The sequence below is a fragment of the Artemia sp. Qi Xiang Cuo genome, chromosome 13 (assembly GCF_049724085.1).
Source record: "Artemia sp. Qi Xiang Cuo chromosome 13, ASM4972408v1, whole genome shotgun sequence".
Taxonomy (NCBI): Eukaryota; Metazoa; Arthropoda; class Branchiopoda; order Anostraca; family Artemiidae; genus Artemia; species Artemia sp. Qi Xiang Cuo.
In genome coordinates, this window is record NC_142806.1 from 62,772,187 (window position 1) to 62,792,405 (window position 20,219).

At 32.9% G+C, this 20,219-nt stretch overlaps 1 protein-coding gene across 1 annotated transcript in view; it reads left to right on the forward strand.

Annotated features, from left to right (window-relative positions):
- Positions 1-20,219, forward strand: part of LOC148945530 (integrin beta-PS-like) — a 72,892-nt gene that overhangs the window by 1,024 nt on the left and 51,649 nt on the right. The window contains exons 2-4 of the mRNA XM_089099072.1: positions 13,267-13,389; positions 18,034-18,149; positions 19,403-19,616. Of these exons, the coding sequence (XP_088955198.1) occupies positions 13,267-13,389; positions 18,034-18,149; positions 19,403-19,616 (453 nt within the window). The remainder of the gene's footprint in view (positions 1-13,266; positions 13,390-18,033; positions 18,150-19,402; positions 19,617-20,219) is intronic.

A 20,219-nucleotide genomic window follows, 5' to 3' on the forward strand; every position in this document is an offset into this window, starting at 1 on the left:
TGCTATCTGCACTTCCCGTTTTAATTTTAATGCACATTCCCGTTTAACGAAATGTGCTTTGGATTCAAAAATAGAGACATTAACTTGACAGGGTTGACTAAAGATAATGAATAAAATAAATAATTGTAGCAATGATGAGGCCATGATTTATGGATATTAGCTCCAACTAGATTGTCCAAAATAGCAAAGAGTATTCTCAGATTAAAAGACACACATGTTCGTCTGTAAAAGAAATAAAAGTAAGAAGTGCTATCTGCACTTCCCGTTTTAATTTTAAGGCACAGTCCTGTATAAGGAAATGTGCATTGGAGTCAAAAACAGAGACATTAAGTTGACAGGGGTGACTAAAGATAATTAAGTAAATAAATAATTTATATCAATTAAGAGTCCAATATTTATGGGTTTGAGCGCAATATTGAGATAACATCCTATAACTTTATATGCTATGAATAAAATACAAAACTGTTCTAATTTAACATTTATAAATATAATAAGTGATACCTTAACTAGACTAGTTATTTTTAAGTATCATAAACTTGTCAGGACCTTTTATTTGGATACACAAACAAATACATTAAGAAGTCAGGGTTGACTCAAAATAATGAAGAAAATAAATAATTTGTAGCAATGATGAGTCAAATAATTATGGGTATTATCTTCATATATATTGTCCAAACTATACCTGAGTATTCTCATACTAAAAGACACGCATTTTTATCTTTATTATACATAAAATTAAGCTGTGATATCTTCACTTCCCGTTTTATTTTTAAGTAACATTCCCGTTTAAGGAAATGTGCATTGCATTCAAAAATCAAGACATAAAGTTGACAGGATTGCCTAAAAATAATGAAGAAAATAAATAATTTGTAGCAATTATGAAGCCAAGAATTATGTGTATTAGTTTCATCTAGATTGTCCAAAATAGCAAAGAGTATTATAAGATTAAAAGACACACATGTTTGTCTGTAAAAGAAATAAAAATAAGCAGTGCTATCTGCACTTCCCGTTTTAATTTTAATGCACATTCCCGTTTAAGGAAATGTGCATTGCGTTCAAAAACCAAGACATAAAGTTGACAGGATTGCATAAAAATAATTAAGATAATAAATTATTTGTATCAATGTTTAGGCCAATAATTATGGGTATTATCTTCTTATAGAATGTCCAAAATATATAAGAGGATTCTCATATTAATATACAAGAATGTGCTTCTTTATAATACATAAAAATAATCAGAAATATCTGCACATGCTTATTAATTTTTAATTAACATTCCATTTTAAGGAAATGTGCTTTGCATTCAAACATAGAGACATTCAGTTGACAGGATTGCCTAAAAATAATGAAGAAAATAAATAATTTGTAGCAATGATGAAGCCAAGATTTATATGTATTAGTTTCATCTAGATTTTCCAAAATAGCAAAGAGTATTATCAGATTAAAAGACACACATGTTCATCTTTAAAATAAATAAAAATAAGATGTGCTATCTGCACTTCCCGTTTTAATTTTAATGCACATTCCTTTTTAAGGAAATGTTCTTTGGATTCAAAAATAGAGACATTACGTTGACAGGGTTGCCTAAAGATAATGGAGATAATAAACAATTTGTAGTAATTATGAGTCCAAGATTAATGGGTATTAGTTTCATCTAGAGTGTACAATCGAGCACACAGGATTATCTTAATATAAAACACGACTGATTAAAATGATAATTTATAAAAATATTCTGTGAGATATTAAGGAGACTATTAATTAATTAGTATCAGTAACTTTGATTTTAATTATATTAGCAAAAAAAATCAGAGAACGTCCGTTGAACTGGGTGAAGCCTGAACATGGCTTTAAGATATAATTTGTAGCTAATATGTGTAACATAGGTAGAGAGTTTAGCGCCTGATTTATTGGCCAAAATCGAAAAGAATATTATCAGATTATAAAACACACATGTTTATCTTTAAAAGAAATAAAAGTAAGCAGTGCTCCCTGCACGTGCTGTTTTAATTTTAATTCACAGTCCCTTTTAAGGAAATGTGCTTTTGATTCAAAAACAGATACATTAAGTTGACAGGATTGCCTAAAAATAATGAAGAAAATAAATAATTTGTAGCAATGATGAAGCCAAGATTTATATGTATTAGTTTCATCTATGAATAATTTTTTTTTTATCAACATCTTTTGTCAGATACATCAAATAAAAATGACAAAATCGAAATTTCAGAATGAATAAATTTATTATCAACATCCTTTATCGGATATTTCAGATAAAGTTGACAAAATCTAAGTGTTGGAGTGAATAATTTTTTTTATCAACATCTTTTGTCAGATACATCAGATAAAATTGACAGAATCTAAGTGTCAGAGTGAATAATTTTTTTTATCAACATCCTTTGTCAGATACATCAAATAAAATTGACAAAATCTAAATTTCAGAATGAATAAATACTTTAACAACATCCTTTACCGGATATGTCGGATAAAATTGATGAAATCTAAGTATCAGAGTGACTAAATTATATATCAACATCCTTTTCTCGGATACATAGGATAAAATTGACAAATTCTAACTGTTAGAGTGAATAAATTTTTTCTATCAACATCCTTTGTCAGATACATCAAATAAAATGGACAAAATCTAAATTTCAGAATGAATAAATTCACTATCAACATCTTTTGTCGGATATGTCGGATAAAGTTGACAAAATCTAAGTGTTGGAGTGAATATTTTTTATTTATCAACATCTTTTGTCAGATACATCGGATAAAATTGACAGAATCTAAGTGTCAGAGTGAATAATTTTTTTATCAATATCCTTTGTCAGATACATCAAATAAAATAGACAAAATCTAAATTTCAGAATGAATAAATGCTTTAACAAAATCCTTAACCGGATATTTCGGATAAAATTGACAAAATCTAAGTATCAGAGTGACTAAATTCTATATCAACATCCTTTTCTCCGATACATAGGATAAAATTGACAAATTCTAAGTGTTAGAGTGAATAATTTTTTTTTATCAACATCTTGTCCCAGTTAAAGATAGGAATGGGGTGGCAATTAGCGATAAGACAAAAGCTAAAGCGAGATGGGCCGAACATTTTGAGAATTTGCTTAACCGAGATAGAGTTGCTGGAAAAAATATAGAGGAAAATGAAAAAGTTTGTGATACCTTGGATGTGAATGAAGATTTGTTTTGTGAGGAGGAATTAGCAACAGTACTAAAAGGAATAAAGAATAATAAGGCTCCAGGTGCTGATAGGGTAGTAAATGAGTTTCTTAAATATGGTGGCTCTGAGGTTAGAAATAAGTTATTGGAGATTATGAATATGATTTTTGAAAAAGGGGAAGTACCTAACGATTTTAGGAAATCCTTAATTAAGCCACTTTATAAGAAAGGTGATAAAAGTGAGTGTGGTTATTATCGAGGCATTAGTTTTGGTCTCTGTAGGTAGCAACTTGTTTAGTAATATGATACTTTTTAGACTGAGAGATGCCGTAGACAAAGTTTTAAGAGAAGAGCAGTGCGGTTTTAAAAAAGGTAGAGGATGTGTTGACCAAATTTTCACTCTTAGGTTAATAATTGAGAAGTGCCTAAGTTTTCAAACACCTTTGGTCCTCAGTTTTATAGATTATGAGCAAGCGTTCGATTCTGTTGATAGAGGAGCTTTAGTAAAGGTTTTATCCTTGTATGGTATACCAGACAAATACATTAAAGTGATTAGCGCTATGTACGAGAATAACAATGCTGCGGTTAAGGTAGGAAATGAGGTTAGCAGCTGGTTTTGTATTAAATCAGGAGTTAAGCAGGGTTGTGTTCTATCCCCCTTTATATGGATTATTTTGATTGACTTTGTTTTAAGGAGCACAGGAAAGGCAATGGGAGACCACGGAATCAAATGGGGAGGAAAAAGTCTCCTGGACTTGGATTATGCTGATGATTTAAGCATCCTAGATGAAAGTGTGAGCAAAATGAATGAAGTTTTAGAGGTTTTGCGAGTTCAGGGTGCTAGTATTGGTTTGAAAATTAATGTTAGGAAGACCAAGTCACTAAGGCTAGGAATAAGTGAAGATGAAAAGGTGACGTTGGGTAATGAAAAGATTGATCAGGTGGGCAGTTTCACTTACCTTGGTAGTATTATTAGTAAAGATGGTGGGAGCAGTGAAGATGTTAAAAATAGAATAGCCAAGGCTCAGGGTGTTTTTTCACAGTTAAAAAAAGTCTGGAAGAATAGGAAGATAAGTTTGCAAACCAAGATTAGAATCTTAGAAGCTACAGTGACGACAGTGGTCAAATATGACTCTGAAGCATGGACGCTCCGAAAAGCAGATGAAGATTTGCTAGATGTTTTCCAGAGAAATTGCTTAGGGATTGTTCTGGGTACCCGGTTGACTCACCGTATTTCAAACAATAGGCTATACGAAAAATGTGGTTCAATACCGCTCTCTAGGGCTATAATGAAAGAAAAGTTGAGGTGATTAGGGCACGTTGTACGGATGACGGATGACAGACTGCCGAAGATTGTTCTTTTCGGCCAACCGGCTAGGTCTAAACGGAAAGCAGGTAGTCCCCGTCTGAGGTGGGAGGACGTTATAAAGAAAGATTTAAAGGAAATGGGAACTTCGTAGGCGAGTGTAAAAAGCGAGGCTTTGAATAGATTTGGGTGAAGGAGGATCGTGCGTAGCTGCGTTGGCCTCAGGCGGCTTGGTGCTGCGATGAGTTGTTAGTAGTAGTAGTAGTTTGCCAGATACATCGGATAAAATTGACAAAATCTAAATTTCAGAATGAATAAATGCTTTATCAGCATCCTTTTGTCGGATATGTTAGATAAAATTGACAAAATTTAAGTATCAGATTGAATAATTTTTTTTATCAAAATCCTTTGCCAGATACATCGAATAAAATTGATAAAATATAAGTGTCAGACTGAATAAATTTTTTCTTATCAACATCCTTTGTCAGATACATCAAATAATTTTGACATAATCTAAATTTCAGTATGAAACAACATCCTTTGTCCGACATGTTTGATAAAATTGACAGAACCTAAGTATCAGAGATATTAAATTCTATATCAACATCCCTTTCTCGGATACATGGGATAAAATTGACAAAATCTAAGTATCAGAGTGAATAAATTCATTATCAACATTACGAGGTTACGTGCGCGCAAGTAACCTCGTCTAAATTAACCTTAAAAATGAAATAAAGCTATGTCGACATTGTATATTTTATTCAACATATCCGAAAATTGATGCTGAAAAAGCATTTATTCACTCTGAAATATGCAAAGTCGACATAGCTTTATTTCATTTTATCATAATTAATCTTAAAAAATGAAATAAAGCTATGTCGGCTTTGCATATTTTATTCAACATATCCGAAAATTGATGCTGAAAAAGCATTTATTCACTCTGATATTTAGATTCTGTTAATTATAATTGTTGTAACTGATAAAAGATGTTGATAAAAAATAAATTATTCACTCTGATACTTATATTTTGTCAATTTTATCCCGTGTACCCTAGAAAGGGATGATCATATAGAGTTTATTCACCCTTATAATTAGACATAGTCAATTTTATCCCCATATCCTCGAGAAAAAGGGATGTTGATATAGAATTTAAGCAATCTGATGCTTAGATTTTGTCAATTTTATCTGATATTTTATCCTATGTTTCCGAGAAAAGGATGTTGATATAGAATTTACTCACTCTGATACTTCGATTTTGTCAATTTTATCCGACATATCCGATAAAGGATGTTGTTAAAGCATTTATTCATTCTGAAATTTAGATTTTGTCAATTTTATTTGATGTATCTGAGAAGGATGTTGACAAAGAATGTTGATAAAAAAAATTATTCACTCTGACACTTAGATTCTGTCAATTTTATCCGATGTATGTGACAAAAGATGTTGATAAAAAAAATTATTCACTCCAACACATAGATTCTGTCAACTTTATCTGAAATATCCGATAAAGGATGTTGATAAAGCATCTATTCATTCTAAAATTTAGATTTTGTCAATTCTATTTCATGTATCTGACAAAGGATGTTGATAAAGAAAAATTTATTCACTCTGACACTTATTTTTTATCAATTTTATTCGATGTATCTGGCAAAGGATGCTGATAAAAAAAGATTATTCACTCAGATACTTAGATTTTGTCAATTTTATCCAACATATCCGACAAAGGATGTTGATAATGAATTTATTCATTCTGAAATTTAGGTCTTGTCAATTTTATTTGATGTATCTGACAAAGGATGTTGATAGAAAAAATTTCTTCAGTCTAACACTTAGAATTTGTCAATTTTATCCTATGTATCCGAGAAAAGGATGTTGATATAGAATTTAGTCACTCTGATACTTAGATTTTGTAAATTTTATCCGACACATCCAATAAAGGATGTTGTTAAAGCATTTATTCATTTTGAAATTTAGATTTTGTCAACTTTATTTGATGTATCTGACAAAGGATGTTGATAGTAAAATTTATTCCCTCTTAAAATTAGATTGTTTCTATTTTATCCTATGTATCTTAAGAAAGATGTTGATAAAAAAATTTATTCACTCCAACACTTAGATTTTGTCAACTTTATCCGACATATCCGATAAAGGATGTTGATAATAAATTCATTCATTCTGAAATTTAGATTTCGTCAATTTTATTTGATGTATCTGACAGGATGTTGATAAAAAAAATATTCACTCTGACACTTAGATTTTGTCAACTTTATTTGATATATCTGACAAAGTATGTTGATAAAAAAAAATTTTATTCACTCTGACACTTAGATTCTGTAAATTTTATCCTATGTATCCGAGAAAAGGATGTTGATATAGAATTTAGTCACTCTGATACTTAGATTTTGTCAATTTTAACCGATATATCCGATAAAGGATGTTGTTAAAGCATTTATTCATCTGAAATTTAGATTTTGTCAATTTTATTTGATGTATCTGACAAAGGATGTTGATAAGAAAATTTATTCACTCTGACACTTATATTTTATCCATTTTGTTCGATGTATCCGGCAAAGGATGTTGTTAAAAAAAATATTCACTCTGATACTTAGATTTTGTCAATTTTATCCGACATATCCGACAAAGGATGTTTATAATGAATTTATTCACTCTGATACTTAGATTTTGTGAATTTTATCCGATGTATCTGGCAAAGGATGTTGATAAACAAAATTTATTCTCTCTAACACATAGAATTTGTCAATTTTATCCTATGTATTCGAGAAAAGGATGTTGATATAGAATTTAGTCACTCTAATGCTTAGATTTTGTCAATTTTAACCGATATATCCGATAAAGGATGTTGTTAAAGCATTTATTCATCTGAAATTTAGATTTTGTCAATTTTATTTGATGTATCTGACAAAGGATGTTGATAAGAAAATTTATTCACTCTGACACTTAGAATTTGTCAATTTTATCCTAAGTATCCGAGAAAAGGATGTTGATATAGAATTTAGTCACTCTGATACTTAGATTTTGTCAATTTTATCTAACATATCTGATAAAGGATGTTGTTAAAGCATTCATTCATTCTGAAATTTAGATTTTGTCAATTTTATTTGATGTATCTGACAAAGGATGTTGATAAAAAAATTATTCTCTCTGACACTTAGATTCTGGCAATTTTATCCGATGTATCTGACAAAAGATGTTCATAAAAACAATTTATTCACTCTAACACTTAGATTTTGTCAACTTTTTCCTATGTATCCGAGAAATGGATGTTGATATAAAATTTAATCACTCTTATACTTAGATTTTGTGAAATTGCTGTATTGTCTGTCTAGGAGCGAGTTCTATTGGATTCAATTTATAGGGTTTTGCCATTCTCACTAGAGAAAACTGTTTACAAGTCCTGCAATTATTGGCAGTAAAAGTGTAAAAAGCAACCACCTGCCTGAAAAAGTCGTTTCTTTTTGAAATTCTTTCCTTTTTTTTAGAGGCCCGTTTACGTACAATGGACCGATGTTTCTTTACCTTCTGCTTAGATACATCTGGTATTTGAATATTACACTCGATTAAATTTAAACAAAGTTCAGATATTAGATTTATGAAATCATTGTCAAGACTATGCTGGAGCATGGTCTTTCAAAACGGTGGTTTTGAAGTGCTTATAACTGAAAACAAATGTTTTTTTTCCTATAGTTTCTTAAGTGTCATGATAAAATATAATAGGTCTTTTTAGGGCTCAAGTGGAGATATAATGTATTTTCATTGTCAAAAATCTCTGTGACCAAACGAAAATCATCGGTTGTATCTTTATTAATATCAAATTGGATTTAACCGTAGAGTTTATTAGTTGCCTGATCGTATGATGAGAGCAGAAATTTGGGGGTTCCCGGATTGATTTCTTTATTGAGAGTTATTAGCGGGCTAAAATCAGAAAAAACTCTATAGATTATATAGTAGATGTAGTTCAATCCATGGGTTCGCATACATTCGCTTTAATGAAAGAGATTGTGTAGAACCAGAGTAAAAGAACTCTGCCCATAATGAGAGTGAACAGAGAACAGCTTAAGTATTTCAAGGAACCATTGTTCAATGGGTTTACCCAGACTGTCAATAATAAACAAAGAATTCGTTCCAATAATTTTGAAAACATCAAGTCCCTGCAGGAATCGTATTTTCATCAAGGTTCTCGGGGAAATTTCTTTTATTATGTTATGGTACTCTTGCTAAAGACTGGTAAAATGGTAAATTTTTTTTGGCTTGGCCACATACAATTGATTATAATTTTTTATTAATATAATTAATAGTGTTGTTTTCCCCGATATTGACAGTCCACACAGAAACGGTCTGAATGGAGTTTTAAATTAATACATGTTCCCTTCAACGGTTCACCTAGACAACAAACTGTAGACCACGACTGTCTAATGTATAAATAATTTCCCTATTACTACTCCGTTCAAGAATAATAATAAGAAGAAGAAGAAGACGAATAAAGAATAATAATTTCTTTGATCAAACATAAAAAGCTAACAATACTTTAAAAAAATACTACATTGAAAAAATCACATTAAACAGGAAAAAAATACACTTTTTAAATTTATTTACAATAAAAAATACAACATATAAATAACAACTGGAAAAAAACACTTAAATAAATACACTTTTTTTTGTTTATTTATAGAAAAATACAACAGGTATTGAATAATGAACTTGAAATAATATCACTTTTATTTACAGCCTTTTAAATTTTGGGGTCCCCCCTCGGGGGGAGGGGCCGGGGCCGGGGCCGGGAAGCGCCGGGTGCCGGGAAGCGGGGAGCCCGTTGTAGCAGGCCCGGGCCCGGGCTGGCAGTAAATAGTTTAAATTGATCAGCCTTGCACACACACACATCTTAAATTGAGTGTGATATAGAATTAAAAAGAATTTAAAACAAACCACCTAAGTACCCCAAAAAAAACCCTATCCCCCCCTTAGTACTTTTTTTTAATGACTTTTTTGTAATTTTCCTGTAAAGAATTGTTTTATTAAATACACAAATTAAACAAGGTCGTAAATTAAATAATTACAATGTGGTAGTACCTTCACACCATCCTCAAGTACATAGACTTTGTCCGATATGGCAGACATGGCGTTTTTATAAACACTAACTTTGTAGTTTCTAAATTTTAAAGAGCGAATAGCCATGACTTTCGCCCTTGTCATTAAACTACGTTACACACATTTTATATACAAACTAACGTCGAACTTATTTCTTAAAAAGTGTGTAAGCAGCCCCTTGAAAACGCGTTTGATATCCTTGGTGGGCGATTCCACAAAGTATTCCTTAATAACAGAAAGCACATCCCTTGATATCAGACCACTACCCGTCTCGGATTTTAGCGTTAGCATATGATTTTGGGCCTGGTGTTTCACATTCTTTGGGTGTAGGATTGCGTCGCAGATACTTTAGTTTGTTTTTTAGCGAATGTATTCTTTATGTTTATAGTCATTGCATAGACTTTTCCTTCTGAATTTAAACGTGAAGAAATCGGTGTCTCGGCAATACACTTAAAATTGTCTCTTTATCAGTCAATTTAACACGCACACATTGTAATAAAATGAAAACATGGGTTTCTTGGATATTTCAGTCATTGCACTTCTACCTGCAATAATTTTATTTAATACACTGTTTCTTTTCTTGCGATGTAGGAGCACCATATTAGAGTCTATGATTGTGAAAGATGTGAAGTTTGGATCCGCAATGATTCGAGCACAATCATTGGGGTTGGTTACAAGTCACATCGACTTCTGTTTAAAACGTTCTCGCACATTTTACCGAAATCTGAGTTCAAAGTGAGTATAGGCTTATTTTTCAACTTTTGTTTTCACTTGTGAACGCTTATCGACATAGGTGTCAACAAAAATTTTCATGTAAGGATTTTGATAAAATTTGAGGGCTCTTTGAATCTTTGTGACCTTGAAACCATTGGACACCTTCCATTTCAATAGCATTCGATGAATAATGATGTTCTGTTTCGGGTTGAGGTCGGCAATTAGTTTTTGTTTTGAAGGTACCCAGTGCATACTCCCGTCCTCTACTAAAGATAAATTGTAGGGGCTCAGAGAGTCCCTACCCACCGGTCTATTTATGCACGGAAAACAAAGTCTTTTACCGAGTCATGGATTTCCATGGGTATTTCACCGTCAATTTCAAAAAACCATCCCTGTGCCCCATTCTCCTCAACACTGGCAATGTCGGGGAAATTCGAAGCACACGGATTGTCAAGCCATTTATAATTGCCACACGGCAAACAGTAGTGAGACATTGCGGATGGGTAAAGGGAATTCATATCCAAACAAACTCTGTCCGAATTTTCATTGGTGTGCTGTCTACTTGGATCAGTTTTCTTGATACGATCTCCTTGAAAATCATACCCACCCCTCAATGCTATCTCAAAAAGCAGATGCTTATACCCCTCGACAATAAGACCAATTTCTTATTTTCTGATTTTAAGTATCTAGTCCATAACCAAATGGGGAGTGGAAAAATAATAACCTAAATCCAACCCAAATTCCCAATAGATTTCATATTTATATTCGCACACACTATCCAAAAGAGTGAGCAAGTCACTCGCCAAGTATAGTTTACAATAATTCCACCCATTTTACACTCGACCTTTACCCAAAAACTCTTAGCGAATTTATAGTATATAGCGTCTCACTCACTCTCATTAAGGAGCAATTCAAAAGCTTAAATGGGCGGTAGTGAGACCTCATGTAGCCGCGCACCACAGCTGTAATAATCATAAGAAGAAATACCCTTGCACGATGGTAATCAAAAAATTTCATCATTGTAACCACGCTGTTTAAGGAGAGGGGCGGTCTGTAAGTTTTCGCTCTTCTGCACCTGACTTAATTGACTTAGAGATTTGGGGAAGAAGCTGAAAGAGTCTAAAAAACAGATTTTATTCAGGCACGTGTTACCCTTGTCAACTGTTTTCCACATGAATTCTAGCAGCAGTAGCTTCTCCGATGATTTGGGTATGGTATTATATGAAAAAGAACCATCTATCCATGCGTCATCTACAACTCCTTTGGCAATGTGGGCCAATGTTGGAAGAACAAACTTCTAGTCATAATTTGAATTATGTATAAAAACAGGTACGAAAAATTGTTGTCTTACGTTTAAACTGCATGACCGGTGTTCCACCCCTCTAAAGTTACTCACCCCCTATGTAATTTCCTGCCACAAATGATCATGGTCGATCACCTTCCTCCTCCCACCATTTCCAACACCATCATCGAATTCTCCCTTGCAAACCCAACACATTTTACGATTTTTAATGGCCAATATTTCATCTGGTAATATGAGCATAGGACAGTTTGTATAGCGAAGACTTAAAATTGCACTGTTTACTGTTTTGATTAGACTGACCAATGACAAGTACAAGAAATCCTTACCGTCACTCAACATCTCCAACACACTCAGCACATGTATAATATTATTAGAATATTATTGCGTGTGAGCTTAAAAGACCCCGATTTGTTCATGCATTTTACCACGATTTGAAATTGACGGATCATACACTTCTGTCAACTTATCTATACAGTCTACAGCGATCTGATTACTCTGTAAGAGTGGGTTTTAAAAATTTTTTAAACTTAAGAATAATCTATCTTCATTTACCATCCCCCATGCCTGGTAGCCATGACATTTGCATTGTTTCATGTTGTGCTTTTACTTAAAAACAGAGCAAAGTCTCGAAAGGCATGTTGGACAGGAAAAACGTGCATGATGTTTCTTACCCTCAACCAAGACCCTACTAATATCCGTAATTGGATTGAAATGACCAATTGAATCGGAGTCTGTGGGTGGGGTATATAGAAGCCACACCCAATGTTCTACTGATTCAATTGAAGGAGCCCGTACTGGAAATAATACACCTTTCTTATCGGAACGCTGACCCTCTTCAAATTCTGGTTCATACTGTAAAACCGTGACATCAATCTTTAAATATGCATTAACCCGCTAAAAAATATCTATTCCTCTTAGTATCACGGGACATTGAGATTTTAAACAATTAAAATCTAGTTTGGGGAACTCTGAACTCACCCAACCATTAACTACCATTTTATCCAATTTTTTCTTAGATGCATCTTTTCTAAGTGGTCTGTATGCGGCAATCAAAAATGCATACTTGAAACACTGCAGCCTCGTATCGAAACAGATTCGTTGTATCCCCTTACACCCCTCTAAATCTGAATTATATTTTAATTCAATATTCCCCGCTCCACCTCTTACAATAAAATCCTTTTTAAACCTACATATATTAACATTTAAACTTTCAATAAAAAAAACACAGCTCCACAACCACCCTAGTTATAATTTTCCTATTTACTTTGAATACTTTTAGCCCAATTTAGAAAAACTATCCCATAATTTGATAAATGCGGGTGAATTGCCAACAACTCTATAGGCAAGTATTCTAATTACATCTCACCTTCATTTTCATTAAAAAACAATATTTTTAGTGCTAGTGCGACGTTTTAGGTGACCCACACTTATACAATCCTTTTTTTGTGTCCAAGACTTGTTTGATTTTTATAAGGCTAGTACTTGGTAATGACTAAGAAATCTGGAATTACATTTCATAACCTTAGAGAGTTTAAAGAGTTATTAAATTTGGTACTTTTGAGCAATTTTTTGTGCAGAGCAGAGTTGGAGAGAAAATAATCTCGCTTAGAGGGTACTTGTGCTGTTGTTGTTGTTGTACTACCACTACTGCTACCTATATAATTAGGTGGAATAAAGGAGGGTGACAGGGAAGTGTCGATAACATCGCCAGTACCAGTCTGTTCAATCACATTGCTTGAAGATGGCGTGAGACAGCCCCCTAGTGAATATTCCGAGGTTTTTGAAAACAGTTAGCTGAACTAGTGTGTTTACCCTTCTCCCGCACTTTTAGTATGACGACTCGGTTCAGATGCACTAGTAATATCCCCTTGAGGCTTATGAATAAGAATCTATACCCATACCAGATCCTCAAGCATGTCACTATCATAGGTTAAGTCATCTTGGCTAACATTTTCCCCAAAAACATCATTGAGAAAACCTCGCTGCCAATCCATATTCTATAGAACTAGTTCCGGCTCATCATTAAACTTTGCTTGTGGTAAAATAAATGGTTCCGTGAATACACCTGCTTCATTCCTCCATGATGGCGGCGGTAATCCAACCTTTAGCTGTAGAAAAAAAGTTTAATTTTTTATGTATGATAAACGTTATTTTTATAAAGCTATTTAACTGTGCCATATTATCATAATCAGTGTTACACCATTTGAACAATTAAATACAGAAGAAAAAAAAAGTGACATTGCCTTGTGTCATCTGTAACGACAACTGAACACGTTAAAATATATATTGTATTAGTCATAGAAACGAAGTCTTATTGTAAGAAGACACTTCAGAAAAAGCGAATGATATATGAAGATGACAGCTCTATTTCAAAAATTTTCACATCAAAAATGCAAGATACGAGCCTAATTCTAGTGCTTGGCCCTTTTGAATATAACTCTCGATAAACTTTAACAATCATTAAACTGATGCAGTATGTCCAATGAACACTTGCTTGTCAGCGTTAACTAATGGACACGGAGCACATATAATAAGTGCTGGTGTTGGTGTAACTTTGTCGACAATCCAAATGTAATTGCATTTATCTGCAACGGATTTATTTGAAATATCGGGCGTTATTGCCCTGGTCTAAATAAATCATTGTAAGAAAGAAGAACTTTTTTTCTCCTTCCATTTCAGCAATTAAACTACAATTAAAAAGCTGGATGGTACTTTTTAGTGCCCCGGGAGAAGACACTTGGTAACCAGTAGCTTCCATGAGGTTTCGATTGTTTAAGCTCGTTTTTATTGGTTTATAATAAAACACAACAAATTTAAAATATAATAGTTTTATTATCATTATCTTAGAGTTTCTGTCCCAAATGGTTTCATAGAAACTCTTTTAAAATGCTTTCAACTGTTTTGTGAAAGTGATTTCTTAAAGCGTCCAGAAATGCTTTCGCCCAATTACTGTTTTTGACACAACTGTGACATTGCATTTTGACATTATTAAAAAAACCTTTTTTACTCTGTTAAAATCGCATCGAATATATAAATCATTTTACATGAAATCTTGCTTCTCGATGAACGATTAATATTGTTATTATATCCATCAGAGGAAAAATTAAAGCGTCCCGATGGGACATCTGATAAAAACCGATACGCGTAAAGGCTTAGTGCAAAAATATATTCCATTTTAAAAGTGATTGTAAACTTTGAAATATTTATTTACTTATATACTTATCTTGCTTAAAGAAATAATGGATAATTTTATTAGAAAATATTTTTTTTAAAAGAAAAGTTAAAGGTGTTTTTCTGTATGAATGTACGATAATATGTTTTATACTTCCTTATTATTAATATAACTTTATATGCTACTAATTTTTTTATTTAAAGACAATAAAATATGATTAATATATAACAGTTTAGAAACAAATTAATGATTTACTCATCAAAAACCATGGGCTTGAGAAAATCTACACTATTTTTGAAAATAGGAAAGGAAAAAAATTATATATATACTTACAAGGTCTTAGTAGGCTTCCACACCTGAGCTCTTTATAAAAGATGGATGGGGACTAGTCTCGCGATCTTCAGTATACTAGGCAGAGGCATTATGAGAAGCAGCCCACTCGCTTTTCAATTTCCTTCCAGGTAGCACAGAGGTTTGTGCACAGCTAACAGTGACATTAAAGGCTCCTTGCATTGCCAGGCTATTGGACTGTCCAGAGCACGTATATTTGAACCACTATGTTTAATGATGGAGGGTCTTGCGGGTTGCATCGGTCTGGCTTCGTTCCATCTTGGTTTCTTTTCCGGAGGGGGCTAATTGCAAGAATCTTCCTCCACCTTAAAAAAGAAGAAAAATTAAATAATGTAATAATAAGCCCTCTTTTAAAGATAAATTGCCCTCGCCCCCCATGTAACTATACCCCCCCCTTTAACTGAACCCTCGTGCAACTCAACCCTCCATGCAATCCCATCTCCCTCAAAACACTTCAGCCATTTCTTGTTAATTTTTTTTTATTTCTAAACTATTTTAAATTGACAATACTCTCCAAAACATCACTTGTGTATTATACAGTACACTATCATCCCATCTCCTCCAATTCGCAAATCTCCCCTCGTGCAACTGAACCCTCCATGTAACTGAACCCTTGTATAACCGAAACCCTGTACAACTGAATCCCCATGTTACTGAACCCTCGTGCTACTGAACCCTCGTGCAACTCGACCCAATTTAACTAAACCCCTGTGTAACTATACCCACTTTAACTGAACCCTCGTGCAACTCAACCCAATTTAACTAAACCCCGTGTAACTGTACCCCCTTTAACTGAACCCTCGTGCAACTCAACCCTCCGTCCAACCCATCTCCCTCAAAATACTTTTCAGCCATTTCTTTTTAAATTGACAATACTTTTCAAACGTTACTTGTGTATTAAACAGACTACATCGGAGAGGTAAAGCGAGGTCAAGTCACAATGTCATTCTATCGTTACTTTTCAGACATTTCTTCTTAAAACTTTATTAATTGAACAAATATCATCCCATTTTTAAGGCATTTTATACATTATATCATGGAAATTAAAAGACATTAAGCCTCTTTTTATCAGATTCAAATGCTTAATATCCCAAAGCATATGCGAGTCAAATTTCATTTAAGGTTAAAATACACTAAAAGATGGTTCCCGTGAAATTTTAACGATTTTCAAAATCAAAGAAAATGACCTATCTTTAACGGATATAGCCTTAGCTAGTTAAAACTGTTATGCAAGAGTCGGAACATACACACAAACACACACAGACACACACACAAACATACAAAATACGCTTTAGTAAGAACACTCGATATCCTTAAAATGTCTGATTCAAATTATTAAAACACAGAGTTTTGGCTAGAATTAGACAAAGCCCCTGTTTTATAGGACAAGAGCCTGTGAAATTTGACTCCAAAACTGTCACTCTCTTTGTAACACGCAAGCTTTTCATTCAAACCGGAAAAATACAGCATGTTTGGAAAAAGTTTGTTTCTGAAAGATAAAGAACTGTTTTTCAAAACAATTAAAACCTGTAAAGATAGCTGTGGAGGAGATATTTTATTTACATAAGAGAAAAAAGCGTGTTTTGCCATTTTTGTCGAATAGACTCATTACATTCTTAAGATTTTTTAGTGTTGGAGGGGAGGGGGGGAAGTCCCCCTGAAATTTGCATTTACTATTAAAGCGTTTTTTTTATTTTTTTTTTTCAAGGTTGATTTAAAGGGCCAAAGAATGTTACTTAAATAACACAAATTTCAATTTATTTTAAGAAATGGGTTTTATTTTTTTTTTCTATGCGTTAATTCTTTTGTGAATAAGAATGTATGGCGCTTCTGTCTGCATGTCTTTATAACAGTATTAATTATTCAATGATATTTCCTTTTCTTATTTGGTGTTAATTGTTACTGCTCTGTCTTAAAGTCTGGGGAGCTTTTGACCTCTTATTTATTGGGTTTAGGTTTACAATGACTTGAAGGTAGTTCCTTTTAAGGTCGTTTTTATAACACTTGATGACTCGAATATGTTTCAAAATGGTGGACTCCGTCAAGTTCACCTTTTGTGTGTATGTTTAATTTATATTTTAACCCCTAGGTACGTGTTTTTACTATACTCGTGCTTTTTTGTGGTTCTTTGTCAGGGGATAAGTCCCCCTGAAATTTTAATTTACTAGTAAAACGTTTTTTTTTTATTTTTTTTTGGGGGAAAGAAGGAATGAAAGTGTACTCACATTGAAAATTGATGAATCCATTGTTTTCAAAGTTAACAATATGTAGTGTACTATAAACAATGTGTTAAAACATAATGAAAATTGGAATGTAGTGTATGAACATTTTATAGGGTTTTTGCTTGAGTACATTATACGTTGCCAAGTTTTAAAAAAAAACCTACTAATCAAGTTACCGTATATCGACTAACCGCCACTCTCTCTCTGTTTGACCCCAAAAAAATGGATGTCACCTTAGAAACCCGTCTGGTAAGACATGTAATCAAACTCTCAAAACATGGTTGAGTGCATTATACTTTGCCAAGTTTAAAAAAAAACAAAAACAACTAATCAAGTTACTGTATATACACTAACCACCGCTCTCTCACCGTTTGACCCCAAAAAAATGGCTGTTACCTCAGAAAAACCCGTCTGGTAAGGCAAGTACCGTTCGTAGTAATAGGTGTCTGACCCGTGGTAAGGCATATTACGCAATCACTGCCAGGATCAGCACCTAGGTTACTACTAGAGTTGTGAAAGTATATCCCCTGCGATGGAAAAAACTGTTGAGGCCAAAGAACGTAGTGACGGAAGACATAATCCAAAATTCGGATTGCTTCTGGCTCCTAACTGGCTTGAGGATTACAAAAATTCAAAAACCCTAAAAAAGAAAACCAAAAGTTTGAAGCTTAGTTGAAATCGTTGTAAGAAATCGGACTTGCTGTAATAATCAAATATCTTTGCAGCAGGCTCACTGGCTTAACTTACACGAAGAGCAAGTGTTTCTGCCGCTGGGTGAAAAAGGGTGTGCCTACTAACTCTCAGGTACTAATTTTTAAAGAGGATTTTATCAAGAGTGTAACAGAGCATATCCTAAGAATAATAGCTTTTTGCTATCATCGAAGACAAGCAAAATGTAAATGTTGATTTCTTGTAGAAACTATTAAAATAAATTTATGTTATTCTTATTGGTATTTTTGTATTAGTGGATATATTCGTAGATGTCTTGTTTAGACCTGAAAAAAATTATGTAGAAGATCACATCTGAGAAGTTAAACAAAATGGCTTATAAGCTCCATTTAAGTCAATGAGGATTTTTATGAACAACTACTATACGTTTATACATATATATATATATATATATATATATATATATATATATATATATATATATATATATATATATATATATATATATATATATATATATATATATATATATATATATATATATATATATATATATATATATATATATATATATATATATATATATATATATGTGTGTGTGTGTGTGTGTGTATATATATATATATATATATATATATATATATATATATATATATATATATATATATATATATATATATTTATATATATATTTATACATATATGTTTTAATTTAGTTTTACTACTGATGTCGGTCACTGTATATGTGACCGAAATATCTGGTATTTTTTTGTGAATTTCTATACACTGTCTATTAAAAGAATTTATCCCTATTTTGAACTTTTATTTTATCGTCATGGAAAGGCAGTGTGGTCTCCGAAATTATCTACGTCATTGGAAGTCTCGGCTGAAATATTTGTATTTACCTGGATTACAAACCTGGGAGCGTCCTCAACAACTTCCAATATCCAAGAGAAACTGACTAAGTTTTCCAGGATCATTTGTTTAGATAAAAATTGCTCGTCTTCACATAGACTACTATTTTAATCCATAAAGTAGGAGAGGGTAGAGTTAGGAGCTCCTTGGGAACTAATTTAAAACTGAGGCTAATGTCAGAGGTGGACACAGAGTCTATGTTATACCACAGAATGGTCTTTTGAAGTATTTATCTCTAATTTCTCCTATCTCCTTTTCTTATTGTCCTATATTTTCTTGTTTTGCCATTTTTGGCCAGTTTGGTCTCAGTAAACTTTGTTTTCGTATTCATTTAATCAGGTACCGTAATGAAGCAAAAGCTATTCCCCCCAAAAAAGTTATACCTTATTTTGTCCTCTTTAAAATTAAGAAAAATAAGCCTTGCCCTTTTGCTTTGGGTTCAAAACAGTGTGGCTAATCTATTTTTTTTCTAGAATTTTACAACTCCAGACGGGAATGCCATACCTCGATGTAATCAAGAGAGTCGTTATTTGGGCTATCAGCTACCTGTTCGTTGTGAGCTTCCCTATATTGTCAATACTGGATCTGAATATTACGTTAGACAAGACATGATGTTGACCAGAGCAATAGAAGGCAAAGAAGCCGTACAAATCCGACCACAAAGGATATCACTCAAACTACGACTTTGTAAGTAATGAAAGACCTTAGAAAATCTTCAACCCCGAATGAGTTCCTGCTCGCTGGGCGGCCTGCTTCTTTTATACATTAATATTAGGGCCCGGGGCACATAGAAAAGGCTACCCAACTTATGTCCTAGTAGAGTTGATATGCCGGATGTAGAGCTAGTTTTAGCACCTATGTTATTCCTATATGGGCTGGATCCACCTTAAATGTATACCTTAGAAGGATATCACTCAAATTATGACTTTGTAAGTGATGAAAACCGTTAGAAAACCTTTAATTCCGAATGAGTTCCTGCTCGCTAGGCTGCTTTTTGTACCTATTAAGAGAGAGAGAAATTCATTTTTATTAAAGACCAATATTCACAAAAAAATCATATCAAAAAGACCTATCTCGTGAAAATCTATACAGATTTGTTTGTGGTAGGACTCAATATTTTACTCACTTTCTACATAGGCTATATATTGAAAGAAAACACAAAATGTAAGAAAAGATGCAATTTTATAGATAAATAAAAAATAAACCTCGTGGGAACCGAGAACGAATACCTATAGAAGACAGCCCCCTCCCCCTCACCCATCTTCGCTCATCAAGAAATTCTTTATTTTA